Genomic DNA, 13,684 nt, shown 5'->3' on the forward strand with positions numbered 1-13,684 from the left:
GGCAAATTATGAATTTTAACCCCATTTAATAAAAAAATTAGTATACACAAGTAGATGTAGATACTTGTGTTAAGTAACATAACTGGCAACAGTTGATTGACCTATTTCCTAGCTGATACAAATACATTATTCATTTATGTAGCACTTAATTTGACACTTGAGTACAAATGGCTTTTTATCTGTTGTCTCATCAAGCCTGTGAATATATTGTTCCCGTTTTGCAGATGCAAAGATGAATCGGAGATGAGTTGTCCAAGATATTGCACATGCCCCTGAGTTAGGGATTTTTGATCCAGTCTTGTAAATTCCAAAAATGCTATATCTTCTGGAACATACCTATTTTTCAAAATAATCCAGGATTTACTGAAGGTTTAGGGCCAGTTTGTGCGATTATGTTTGTTCTAAGGTGTGTCAACAGTTACCACACATCAGTATTCTTGTATCTTCTGTCTACGTTTCAGTTTTTATTGGTTGTATGTCTACAAGCACATGGTGCATTCCTTCAATGGCTGTACCATTTCAGGCTGCAGGTAAGAGAACACATGTTTGAATGCTCATGTTAAAAAAAACTGCATGGATGAACATGGCTGAAGGAGAAGAGTTTTATCCCAGTCAACTCTTTGGCAATGCTAGCTTTCCATGTGCAGCTTTACATGTTGTCTTATGTGAGGGATCATTTGAATACTTGATCTCTCACCTGTAATCTGAAATTAATGCAGCCAAGGAGGAACTTACATATTTGCACCTTGCAATTGACCCTATTCTAAGAATGCAGGGATATCTTCTTTGAGTTGTCTTTGAAGTATGTCACTTGCATTTTATAGTTTAATGAGGATACTGGTTTTAGCGTGTGTGGGTTTTTTCCCCCCTGTATTTCAGTGGTGTGACTTCCTGCATCCTTGGAATGCTTTGGAGTCTAAATAAAATTAATTTTCTGGTTTCAGAATCCAGACCCCAGCAAAGAGAATCCTCCATGTAATGCTCAGGAGCTAGAAGAATGTGACCTCTTCCTTGAAGACAGCACAAGTTTATGCAGATTCGATGGTAACACCTTGAAGGTCACTCATGTGGTAAGTATAAGATGATATTTTCAGGATCCTTAATCACAGGACTACCAGCAGGGAAGTGAATATTCCATTTTTTGCGCAGTGATTTTGTACATTTCTCACCCCATCTGCCAATTCTATTCTCAGTTTGAAGCCACCTGCAGCTGCTTTACATTTCAAAGAAAAAAGAATTCATAGAAATACTCAGAATGTGTAGTTCAGCCCTTTGAAAATAGGATGCATGATCAGCTTAGTTGGAGCAGTAGTGGAAAGAAACCTGTGCAATTGACCTTGAATGTAATGCATACTGCCTATGTCATTATTCTGTTTGCTGCTCTTGTTTGTAAATATATTTCATGGGTTTACTTTATTTCTGTGAAAAAATGTTTGTGTGGTATTTTGAGAAGGTGCCTTATTGCTGATGTTTCCCCTGTGGGAAGTATGTCTTTTTCTCCGAAAGCTTTATATGGCCATATGTCTTGTAGAAATAGTTTCAGGATATCTACTGTATTTCACTTTGGTGCCCAGCTGGGATACATAATGGAATCTCAGAGGACTCTGAGCCTTAACTTTGAATATAATTACATGAAAGACCCTGATAAAATCTGTTACTTTTATCTACTTGTGTTCTGTAATTATGTTAAGGCAGCTAACTAGTGTCCATTTTTTTTTCCATTTATAAACTGACAACCGAATCCTGAGCTTCCCAGCACCCGGGCCTGCAGCAGCACCAAAATGGCTACTGCTGCATCCCAAGCAGTTGGGAAGCACTACCAGAGCTACTCAGAGTAAGGGAGCTTATGCTCCCTTACGCCATCTAAGCTCCAGGCAACCCCAATGGTACTCCTTGAATCTGCGCCTGCTGTTGAGCTGGTACAGATTCAAGGAACCCTGTGTTGGGTCTCCTGGGCTGGGAAGGGGGATCAGGATATGGCGGCAGGGCCTACCACCATCTCTACTCCCTTCCGGCCCGCTCCCTCCTCCTGCCACGCCTTCCCCCTGCCTCGGAACCCAACCCAGTCTTACATCTTCACTGACTAGTGTTTACATGGAGCTCCAGGCAGCGATCGTCAGAGCAGGTTTATGCTGGGCCAGCACTGACTGCCTCAGGTGTGTCTTACAGCATGTTTGCGACATGCTGGGCCAGCATGCATCACTCAGGATCAGGACCTAAACTGGGTTACATGATTAGAGAAGGATATGTAAAGGAACTCAGGTTTGTAAAATAGGTCTCTATTTTCATTTTTTTTTCCCTGTTGGTGTCTGAGTTCTATTAACTGATCGTCAAGCTTTGACAATGATTAGCATGTGGAGTTGCACATGAAGTGAAACCATTGCCAGGTGTAACAATTAATTTATTTTATAAATGAAATATCGTTTGTGTTGAAGCTCTTGCAAATCATTGACTCTGAAGGAAAAAAAACAACAGTCCAGTGACGCTTAACTGCTAAAAATCAAAACCAAATAATGCCCCAACCTGGGCATATTTTTGAGCTCATTAACAAAGGTTAGGACACCATGTCCTGTATGATGTCAGCAGTCCTGTGATCCCTCTCACCCCACTGTTTTGATGGCTGGATTTGTGGAGGCAATTTTGGCATTTATTGACCCTTGTGGACTATTAGTTTACTGTAGTGGTTGCTCCATTTCTTGGACAATGTAGCCTTGCACTTTTCTATTATACACTGCTCAAAACAATAAAGGGAACACTCAAACAACACAATGTCACTCCAAGTCAATCACACTTCTGTGAAATCAAACTGTCCACCTAGGAAGCCATACCGATTGACAATCAAGTTCACATGCTGTTGCACAAATGGAGTAGACAACAGGTGGAAATCATAGGCAAGTAACAAGACACCCCCAATAAAGGAGTAGTTCTGCAGGTGGTGACCACAGACCACTTTGCAGTCCCCATGCTTTCTGGCTGATGTTTGGGTGACCTTTGAATGCTGGCGGTGCTGTCACTCTAGTGGTAGCATGAGGTGGAGTCTGCAACCCACACAAATGGCTCAGGTAGTACAGCTCATCCAGGATGGCACATCAATGCGAGCTGTGGCAAGAAGGTTTGCTGTGTCTGTCAGTGTAGTGTCCAGAGCATGGAGGCGCTACCAGGAGACAGGTCAGTACACCAGGAGACGTGGAGGAGGCCGTAGGAGGGCAACAACCCAGCATCAGGACCGCTGCCTCCGCCTTCGTGCCAGGAGGAACAGGAGGAGCACTGCCAGAGCCCTGCAAAATGACCTCCAGCAGGCCACAAATGTGCATGTGTCTGCTCAAACGGTCAGAAACAGACTCCATGAGGGTGGTATGAGGGCCCAACGTCCACAGTTGGGGGTTGTGCTGACAGCCCGACACCGTGCAGGACGTTTGGCATTTGCCAGAGAACACCAAGATTGGCAGCCTCGCCACTGGCACCCTGTGCTCTTCACAAATGAAAGCAGGTTCACACTGAGCACATGTGACAGACGTGACAGAGTCTGGAGACGGCAGGGAGAACGTTCTGCTGCCTGCAACATCCTCCAGCATGACCGGTTTGGCAGTGGGTCAGTAATGGTGTGGGGTGGCATTTCTTTGGGGGGCTGCACAGCCCTCCATGTGCTCGCCAGAGGTAGCCTGCCATTAGGTACCGAGATGAGATCCTCAGACCCCTTGTGAGACCATATGCTGGCGCGGTTGGCCCTCGGTTCCTTCTAATGCAGGACAGTGCTAGACCTCATGTGGCTGGAGTGTGTCAGCAGTTCCTGCAAGATGAAGGCATTGATGCTATGGACTGGCCCGCCCGTTCCCCAGACCTGAATCCAATTGAGCACATCTGGGACATCATGTCTCGCTCCATCCACCAGCAGACTGTCCAGTAGTTGGCGGATGCTTTAGTCCAGGTCTGGGAGGCGATCCCTCAGGAGACTATCCTCCACCTCATCAGGAGCATGCTCAGGCGTTGTAGGGAGGTCATACAGGCACGTGGAGGCCACACACACTATGGAGCCTCATTTTGACTTGCTGTATGGACATTACATCGAAGTTGGATCAGCCTGTAGTGTGTTTTTCCACCAATTTTGAGTATGACACCAAACCCAGACCTCCATGGATTAATAAATGTGATTTCCATTGATGATTTTTGTGTGATTTTGTTGTCAGCCCATTCAACTATGTCAGGAACAAAGCATTTAATAGGAATATTTTGTTCATTCAGCTCTTGGATGTGTTGTTTATGTGTTCCCTTTATTGTTTTGAGCAGCTTATTATTTCCATGTATATGTGTGTGTATATAGCACTTCAAGCACTTCACCCATGCATTTTTGAGGCATACACTTTTCAAGCAGTAAATCCATTTTTATGTGCTATTAAGTTGGCAGTTTTCAAAACTAAGTATAACACTCTCCAAATAATTCCCAGTTCCTTCAGTATTCAACAGCATTCTGCTTTTCCATTTGTTTTTTTTTCCTTTTTGAGGTTAAAGAGTTTGATGCAAAAATAACAACTCATCTTGTTTGCTCATCTAAACCAAAAGGTTGCTGCCATTCATTGTTGAAAAACATTATGCAAAAAGATAATTAACAGCGACAGAAACAAATAAAAGTATTGGTTAGATAACAAGCAGTGAATGCATGTTCATGAAAGGGGCAAGTTCCTCTTTATCACATGGCTCAAATAATTGCCAGCTAGCTACCAGGGAAATGGAGCTTGATGCAAATGATTTGGTTTCTAATACCTGTTTGTCAGATTTTTGAAGAACATAAATAGGCTCCTTTCAAGCAGGATATTTAGAGTGACTGATAATTTCAGTTGCATCAGCTTCTCTGAAGTTTGATGGGCTTGACATTGATACAATAATCACCATATTTGGTGGTGTTCTTTATCACATCTAGAAATGATCCTAGTGAATCGAAAGATGTGCTCATTTGTCATGGCATTTGAATTCTACCAGATGTTCCATCTTCCTACAAATGCATGTCAGGAATTAGAAGTCTCACTTATTACAGGACATTAGTTCCTAACAAGAAATATCAGGCCCAGTGAGACCACAACATGGATGACTTCAGACACATGCCTCATAAATAGGCTGGCCTTACCTTGTTCCTTATAGTGATTTTTAGGATAAAATTGTTTCTTTGAGGATTTCTTATCTGTTGTTATTTCTATATATTGCCCTTCAATCTACTCTTTCCATAATTTCCTGTCCAGTATCCTATTTTCTAGATCTCTGATACAACCACTAAATTTGTGTTTCCTCTTAGCAGTAAGCACCTCAATTAAGCCATTTCTGCCCAACATTGCATTTATACAAAAGGGACCAAATGTTTACTGGGCAAAAATGGGTTATTTGATCTTTTTTACAGCCTTCTTATAAACACCTTCATATATTTATCCTTCATTAAAGACTTAGGAGTATTGGGTGTTTAATAATATTATACTATAGTCTTTTTTATGTGCTTTAATGTTGATTTCTATTCTGGTATTACATTGAGGGCATGGAATATTCGGACCGTTGTTCCTAAAAGAGAAGTGATTCTGAATTGAATTACTCTCAACACATGACTCCTTCCCCCTCTTGAGTTTAAAATGGAACTGCACAAATTGTAACTATTAAGTTGATTTCATCCTACCTGCCATGTATGGTTGCCTGGGACTTCAGAAGTCAGGGATTGTCAAGATTCTAGCAGGTCACAATGAATACTGATTTACAGATACAGCATTTAACTTGCTGGGTCACAAGTGTTAGATTTATGTTTATTTATATAATACATTTGTATTTCACTTTTCCTCTCCAATAGACATGTGTAAGGCTGCTTACAGCAGACTTTAAGCCAATTACAAAATCAATAAAACAATTTACTACCCAGATGTTTAGTAGGTATATACAAGCTTCCATATTCTAGACTACTTCTCTATACGTTGGTCTCTCTTTCCTTATAAAAAGAGGGCTTAGAAGATAATTGCAAGATTGTATTGTTGCCAAATTTCTATCTCAGGTTCCTGTGTTTTAGCAATATAAATCAAGGTGCCAATAAGAAAATGTTGGCTGATGACAGCAGCTTCCTCCCTTACTACTCATTAGATTTCAAAATGCTATCCAGAGGTGACTTGCTCTCTTTAGCCACATTTCTTTGAAATTAGTAACCATATATTTATGGTTATGTGTAACCATATATTTATGGTTATATATATTTATGGTTATAAATATATATGTTTTAAATATTAAATTTAAATAAAATAATAAAAATGTTTTAAATAGTAAGGAAAAGTCTTTATAGTTAGCATTGCTGCTATTGCAGAAAGCTTGCCCAGTCATTAACTAGCTTGGAACACCAAGGAGTGTGTGTGGAGGGGGGAGATGTATTTTTCAGCAGAGTTGTCCTCATTACAGAACTTTCTCTGCAGAGAAACCCAGCAGGCCAGCTCTGTTTATATATTTAACAAGTCAATAAACACTTGCCTTTCCAGAATACATTGGGATCAAGGCTGAATTTATTCTGAGGCTTTCTCTTGCTAGGATGCTGTGATAAATTTTTTTTATTTCGATGTTGAATTCTTAATCTCTCTTTTGATTGTGTGTGTGTGTTGTGAACTTCCCTGAGGGCTCATTGAAACCATATTGTGAAATACAAAGCTCTAAACAAACAAATAACATGCATGTACATTAGGAAAAACACAATGTTGTTCAGATAAAGACCCTCTTATAGAGAGGTACCCTTTTATATAATTCACCACCTAAAGAATAAAGCTTACCAGTGGAAGACCAATTCCAGCCATCATTACTTTGGAGTAGGAGTAGCAATTTTCATAGCGTGCTCTTTGTCTGATTGGACATAATTGCTGCATGCCACCATCCTGTAAGCCAGGTTTTTAGTTTTGCCAAACATCTGACTAAATCAGAGCTGATTTTTGTGTTGCAAGAAATTGTTCTTTCACAGTTCCAGGTCACTTGTGCTTCTGAGGTTCTACTTCTCTTAAGACGTTCAGATCCAGTCTTCTCCCATGCATTTTCAGGGGACATGTTTGCATTGGACAATCAAAGGCCATTTTTCCCCAGGATAAATGTTTCTGATAATCACAAAACCAAGTCTTTGCTGTGGAGAGGAGCAAGTTTTCATGCAGTATTTGTGTTTCAAGCAGAGAAAGGTTGCATGTGCAGAACAGAGATCACAATGTATTTCCAGGATGGAAATTCTTGCAGCAGTGTTTCTCTGGAAAGCAAAGAGCATTAGCAATACTAGACATGCTCATAGGCTGACAGTGAAAGTACCATAAGAATTGCAATCAATATGTCCAGTGAGAGTAGTTATGAGGTACATATTTTTAAACTGTCTTGAAAGGCAGTAAATCATTTTTGTTTCAAAGCAGCATAACTTAATCCAGGGTGAAAAATAACCCTTTTCTCAAGTTTGAGTTTTTAAAAATCTGGTTAATAAAAAATCAATAGCATATTTGATCCTTCTTTAAGTCCTTAAACAAGCAGAATTCTGAACGAGTAATAGCATGCTTGGAGATAAGATTCACACTTGCTGTACAATTTCTGTTGGGCAGCTGTTCTCAAACTGTGGGCCTGGATCCCACTAGTGGGCTGTGACCCAATTTTCAGTGGTTTGCTAAACTGTCAGGGTAGATTAGGCTCTGTGCATCAAGACTTAAACAAGCTGCTACTTGGGTGGGGGAGGCTCTGCTACCCAATCACCATTATAGCCACACCCTTTGGCATTTATAAATCAAGCTTCTAGGGTGTTGAACCCGTATCATATAGGGCTAAAGTTAGCATTCATGGTGCCTGCTGAGGGCTGGAAGTGACATCACTAAGCAGATGATGACCAGAAATAAGCACTTCGTTCTCACAGAAACTCATTCGCTGCAAATAGCAAAAGAGAAACTTCAAATCCTGCTTAAATTCTCAAGATATGACGGAGCCCAATTTTCATACTAGAAGAACCCAGTTATAATGGGAGCTGGATAAATGGCTTCCAGGGGCCACATCTGGCCTGCAGGACATATGTTTGACACCCCTACTCTAAAAAACTTGAGAACTACTGCTGTATGGTGGTGAATCAGGATCTGTGCTTTCAGAAGTACAGCTAGAGAGAGATTTTTATAAAGCAGTGATTAGCTCTTATTTCAAATTGAAATAAGGGTTTCTAAGCATTAGTACAGGAGAGATATTAAACTATCCCCGAATAAATAAATAAAACAATTTTAAGGGCTCATCTAAACTTCTCAGGATATGGAAATTCACTTTTATTAGCACTTCCATGCCAACATGCAAAATTCCTCTTTAATTGGGAACTACCGAATGTACAGAAGCTGAAAGTTAGCATGATAGCAACGGCAGATATTCTGTCTGGCTCTAAGGTTTATACTCGAAGTAGAAATGGAGGGCATCTTAAGCAGTTTAAAATATGATCACAATATTCCTGCACAGGAACTCTTGGAGTAAAGTGTCCACAAGTACTGGGGATACAACAGGGTTGTTCATTACAGGCATTGTGCGGTCAGAGTTGAGTGAGGCGAATGATTTGGATATAAATTTAAAATTCAGACTCTTCTCTGTAAGTGTGATCTAATGATCAAGCTCATGCTAGATTACAGAGAGGCCCTGCTTTATAAAATTTAATGCTCTTATAGGTAAAATATTAAGGGTCTAATCCTATCCGACTTCCCAGTGTTGATGCAGCCATGTTAGCAATGTGGTGGGGGTAGTCACGGAAGCCTCCTCAAGGCAGGAGAACCTTTGTTCCGTTACCTCAGGGCTGCATTGCAACTGTATCGGCATTGGAATGTTGGATAGGATTGGCTCCTAAAAGTGATAATTCAGTTTTCTCTGAATAGTATTGCAGGGATTTGTGCAAAAGAATTAAAGCAACTTTTCAGACAATATGCTTCTCACAGGCAATTTTTTGAGCAAACTGATGAAGTGTCTGAAGTGGTTCAATTCTATGTACCTTGCAAACCATCCTTATGGGGGGAGGTATGGTGAACCATTAGCCCTGCGGTTTTCAAACTGCGGGAGTTTGAAACCCGCAGTAAGTCTTTGCGGGGGTGGGGGGAGAAGGCAGCAGGGGCAGGGGGAAGGCAGCAACGCGATCCCCAGGATCACATCGCTCAGGGGGCTGCAGAGACTGGGATGCACTCACCAGTCCCTGCAGCAGCCATCCCTGTGTGTGGAGAGCCCTGCGTGAGCACCTGCAGGGCGCCCCAAGTTAGGGAAAGGGAGAGTGGAGCGATCTGCTCTGCCTCCGCAAAAGCGGAAGCGGAGCACGATCGCCCCACTCTCTCTTTCCCTGACCTGGGGCACCCTGCAGGCGCTCACGCAGGGCTCCCCGCACACAGGGACGGCTGCTGCAGGGACTGGAGGGTGCACCTCAGTCCCTGCAGCCCCATCAGAAGGGAAAGCGGAGCGATCGTGCTCCGCTTCCAGTTCTGCGGAGCGGGGCACGATCACTCCGCTTTCACGTTTCCTGACCTGGGGAGCCCTTCTGAAGGTTTCGAAGGGCTCCCCGCACCCTCGGGTGGCTGCAGGAGGCTTGGGCAAGTGCACCCAAGCCCCTGCAGCCCCCCTGCCTTCCCCCTGTCTCCTGGCTGCCCCCATCCCTTAAGGGGGCAGAGGCCAGGACCCACAGGCTGGGGCGTCGCAACGCCCCGGTTTGAATACCACTGCATTAGCCCACGGACAGTATTCAGCTTTTGGGATTATTTTGTCCACCTCCAGTTTCATCCCTGTAAGAGGCAATATTGGTTTCCCCAGTAGAATGGAAGCACCCCCCCCCCACATTAGCATCTAGAGGTGAAGACGTCTAAGATTCCACCTGCTGATTCTCTTTAGTCCTGATAAATTTTGAATTGGTACTTAAAAGGATTGTTTTGTCCTGCAGGTAAATCTTGGAAGCAACCAGTATCTCTTCTCAACAGTGGTGGATCCCAAGGAAATGCCCTGCTTCTGCTTGCGCCATGATGTTGATGCTCTTCTCTGGCAGCCGCACCCAGATCAGCAGGATATGTGGGAGCACATTTCTACTTTCAATGCTTTAGGTATGGGAGAAAGGTTTCACAACATTTCCTTTTCAAAACTGCACTCCATAACACTTTGCTTCTGAACTTTGACTGAAAGTCTTGCTCATGCAGACAAATGTTATGTTATTAAACCTTGATTATAACAGCAGTTCTGGAAAAAAATCAGTTTCATCAGAATTAAGTACACCTTAGTTTTATGGATGACGTTTCTGCACTATAGTAGGAGGAAGAACATGGAGTTCAGCTCAGGTTCAATTGCAAATTAACTATCAAAGCTGTACTGAAAGTCTTCCAACTCCAGAGTTCAGCATACTGCTGGCAAAAGGTGTTCCATGGTATATGTTATGGGAATAAGAGGCAGATCAAACTAGAGTGGAGGGACTTGCTTTTTAATTTTTTCATTAACAAGTACAGATCACAGATATATTTAACTGAAAAAATTGTTATAGCTGTTGTAATTTTCAGATAGCAGATGCAGCAGTCTCATTTTTTGTGTGTTTTGTTTGTTTTAAATACTGTTGTGGGGAATTCCCAAACTGTCAATTATCTAATGATTTGTTGAAAAACTGGACATGTAACCATGTCTGGATTTCTTCATTTTTTAGTTATTGTTTTATATATTTTGAGAGGTTTCCACTTCTGCAAATACAGCCAGCTTTTGTCAAATTACTAGTACTGTAATTAGTTTAATATTTTGCAGTTGGCCTCTCTGTGCCACATCAAAAATACCGGGATTTCTGTTCACTTTCAGATTGCTAGAAATCGGTTTAGACCTCTTGTCTGAGCATCCCATTAGAATAAAAACAGCAGCATTTATCTCCTCCTTCGCTGCCGTTTTGCAATATCATGTAGTAAGTGTTAATCTGCTTCACTTTTTATTTCTGGAAGAAGAATGTCGTCAGCACCTTGATCAATAGCAAAACATTAGAAATGCTTTGTCACAGCATTGTTCAAGGTTTTTAATAGTGATAGTAGGTATAAATCAATGTAATCCCTTTAGTTGGAGCCCCTCCTTCAGGTGTATGTTCTTAAGTAGAACGAGAGCTTATTGAGACAAAAGATTAAAATAATTAGAAAGCTTTATCGGAAAAATGCTCTGAGCAAAATTAAGAGTAGGCAAATCAGAGTAAATGTAAGGATTGCAGCTAGCAGACATTTGTATAGCACAGTAATTGTTATAGATACACCAATTGCTTTCAATCTTGGACCCACTTCAATAGGTTTAAAAAGTGCTATATGTTGATCTTAAAGATCATGGAATGAAGTATTTACGGCTCATCCTTCTGAGTAGCACCTTAGGAAGACAAAACCAGGATGTTGAAATATACTCCAAACTGTTGTGTTTGGTATTCAAAATATTTTCTTTAACCAGCTCTTACGAACAGCATTTCATACTGTTAAGATTTAATTTCTAGCTTGGTCTCTAGCTAATAAGGGCATTTGGCACATCATTTGACTGTATGTTTCTTTAACTCTTTTGGGAAAGTCTTTTATATGTATGCTATTCCTTGTACTTTATTGCACCTACAGCTGCTTCTGAACAGTCTTGAAAAGCAGCTCCAATGGTAAGGGTGCAGCAGTAGTCTAGTCATGACGACGCAAGAGCATGGAAGATGGTTGCCAAGTCTAAATTGAAAAGAGAGACTTGCAGCCATTTGTATAATTTCTCCTTTTTAAAACAAACCAAAAAACCCTCAACATAATGGATTTTTAAAATGTCATGAGATCTGTCCATCTTAAAGTGGAGGTGTTTAAAATAAAAATCTACTTCTATTGGCTGTTGGCTTTTTAGGTTACGTGCAAGCATCAAAACGAGACAAGAAGTTCATGACCTGTGCACCAAATCACTCCTATTCTGCTCTTTGTGAGTGTATGAGGCGAGTCTTCATTTATCGGCAGCCAACTCCTCTGTCTACAGTTCTGTACAACAGAAAGGAGGGCAGACAGGTAGGCCAAGTTGCGAAGCAATTAGTAGCAACTCTGGAAGTCCACGATCCGGTTCTCGGATTTCAAGCAACAAATGAGAGATTATTTGTTCTCACAACAAAAATCCTGTTTATAATAAAAATAAACACTGAGAATGAGTGACCACATATTTCATCCTGTTGACATCTCCACATTCAAAGTTGACTAAAATAATGACCATGGACAGCATCCCAACTAGCGCTGCCGCCATCAGAAGCTTCCTTTAGACGTGGGAGGAGCTCCTAACAATTGAAGAATTGGTCAGGATGCTACCCTATTCAAATTAGTATAATAGTACGGTGGTGTGCTGTCAGTGCAAAAGCAGCATATCACAGGTACTATTTTTTCCAATAAGTATGTTAGAATTTACCTGTATTTATGATGGATAAAAATTTCACCTGTATTAATAAATATGATTGTGGCTAACTTCCAGTTCTGTTGAGTAAGGCAAGGAAAGAGTTTTTTTCCCTAACCCTTTTCCATAGGCATTGGAGGGAGAAATTGCATATGCAAAATGATTCCTGATTTGTTTTTCCAAATATTTTTCCATCGCAGCTCTTTTAACAGCAGGCTGAAAGTAATTTTTTTTCTTTACATTTTTTGTTACATTGCAGCAGTTTCAGTCTGCCCTGCTTCGTAAAATCAGTCCCCATTTTGTTTTAAAAATAAATATGGACAATGTTTCTGAACAATTAAAATGTAATTTGCAGCTTAATGAAACCTTTTTAAAAAAAAAAAAACTTGTTTTCCATTTACTTTTAAATGTCTTCACTTAACATTTGCATTGGCTCATTGGACATATGCTGGTGAATATGAGCATCTACTTTTTCTTACACATATTTTTAATTGCAGTTGAACGTTCTCATTTTCTACAAAAGTGGTGATCAGATTTCACTTGTATTCTGGTTGCAGATGAAAATTGAAACTCATTTTAAAAATAAAGTGGACTTTTTTTGTAAGTGTTTTACTGTGCTTTTTCCTTCCCCCCCCCCCCCCACACACACACATTAAGACTAACTCACAGCACAGTCTTGTTGTCCCGTTGCACCAGTGCAGTGACCACTGTGGTGGAGTGCACTGTTGGAAAAATGCCATAAATCATGTTGTGACAGCGTGGAAGATATGGGTGCTGGCTTGAAGGCCTGTGCCATCCTGCCAGGGCCAGTGCAAGAAGGAACCCTGGGGCACTGAAATCAGCAGCCACCGTGCATTTCATATTCTATCCCCCTCCTGGGCATGAAATCCTGACATGGTTCTACTCAGGACTTGTGCTGGCAAATTAGTAGGCCCAGGTCCAAGTAGATTCAATGTGCAGGCTGGGGCTTTCCCCAGAGCAAGGGGACAAATGTCCCCTTACCTTGAAAAGACCTCCAGCCTGCTCAATTCCAGCATAGGCTGCAGCACAGTTCCATTGGCCTTGCTGCATCAGTTCTGGTTAGGATTGGGCTGTCAGACTTTAGATAGGATAAGAATTGATTTGAACGTGACAGGACTTCCATCGTATATCTGCAACCAAAAAGATAAAGAGGCAGTGGATAATCTTTTCATCAACAGGAGTAGAGTTGCATACATGCAAGGGATCCTCCCCTTGCATGTGAACAATTTTATTTCCATAAGCAGAAGGAGCTTTCCAACAGCAGAGCACAACTCTTCCGAAGCTTTGGCTGCCT

General features: G+C 41.4%; 1 protein-coding gene across 1 annotated transcript in view; it reads left to right on the forward strand.

Annotated features, from left to right (window-relative positions):
• NUDCD1 (NudC domain containing 1) overlaps positions 1 to 12,973 on the forward strand; it is a 52,526-nt gene extending 39,553 nt beyond the window's left edge. The window contains exons 8-10 of the mRNA XM_066624329.1: positions 945 to 1,070; positions 9,911 to 10,067; positions 11,842 to 12,973. Of these exons, the coding sequence (XP_066480426.1) occupies positions 945 to 1,070; positions 9,911 to 10,067; positions 11,842 to 12,137 (579 nt within the window). The 3' untranslated portion in view covers positions 12,138 to 12,973. The remainder of the gene's footprint in view (positions 1 to 944; positions 1,071 to 9,910; positions 10,068 to 11,841) is intronic.
• The last annotated feature ends 711 nt before the right edge of the window (positions 12,974 to 13,684 follow it).

This window comes from Tiliqua scincoides, chromosome 4, assembly GCF_035046505.1.
Source record: "Tiliqua scincoides isolate rTilSci1 chromosome 4, rTilSci1.hap2, whole genome shotgun sequence".
Lineage (NCBI taxonomy): Eukaryota > Metazoa > Chordata > Lepidosauria > Squamata > Scincidae > Tiliqua > Tiliqua scincoides.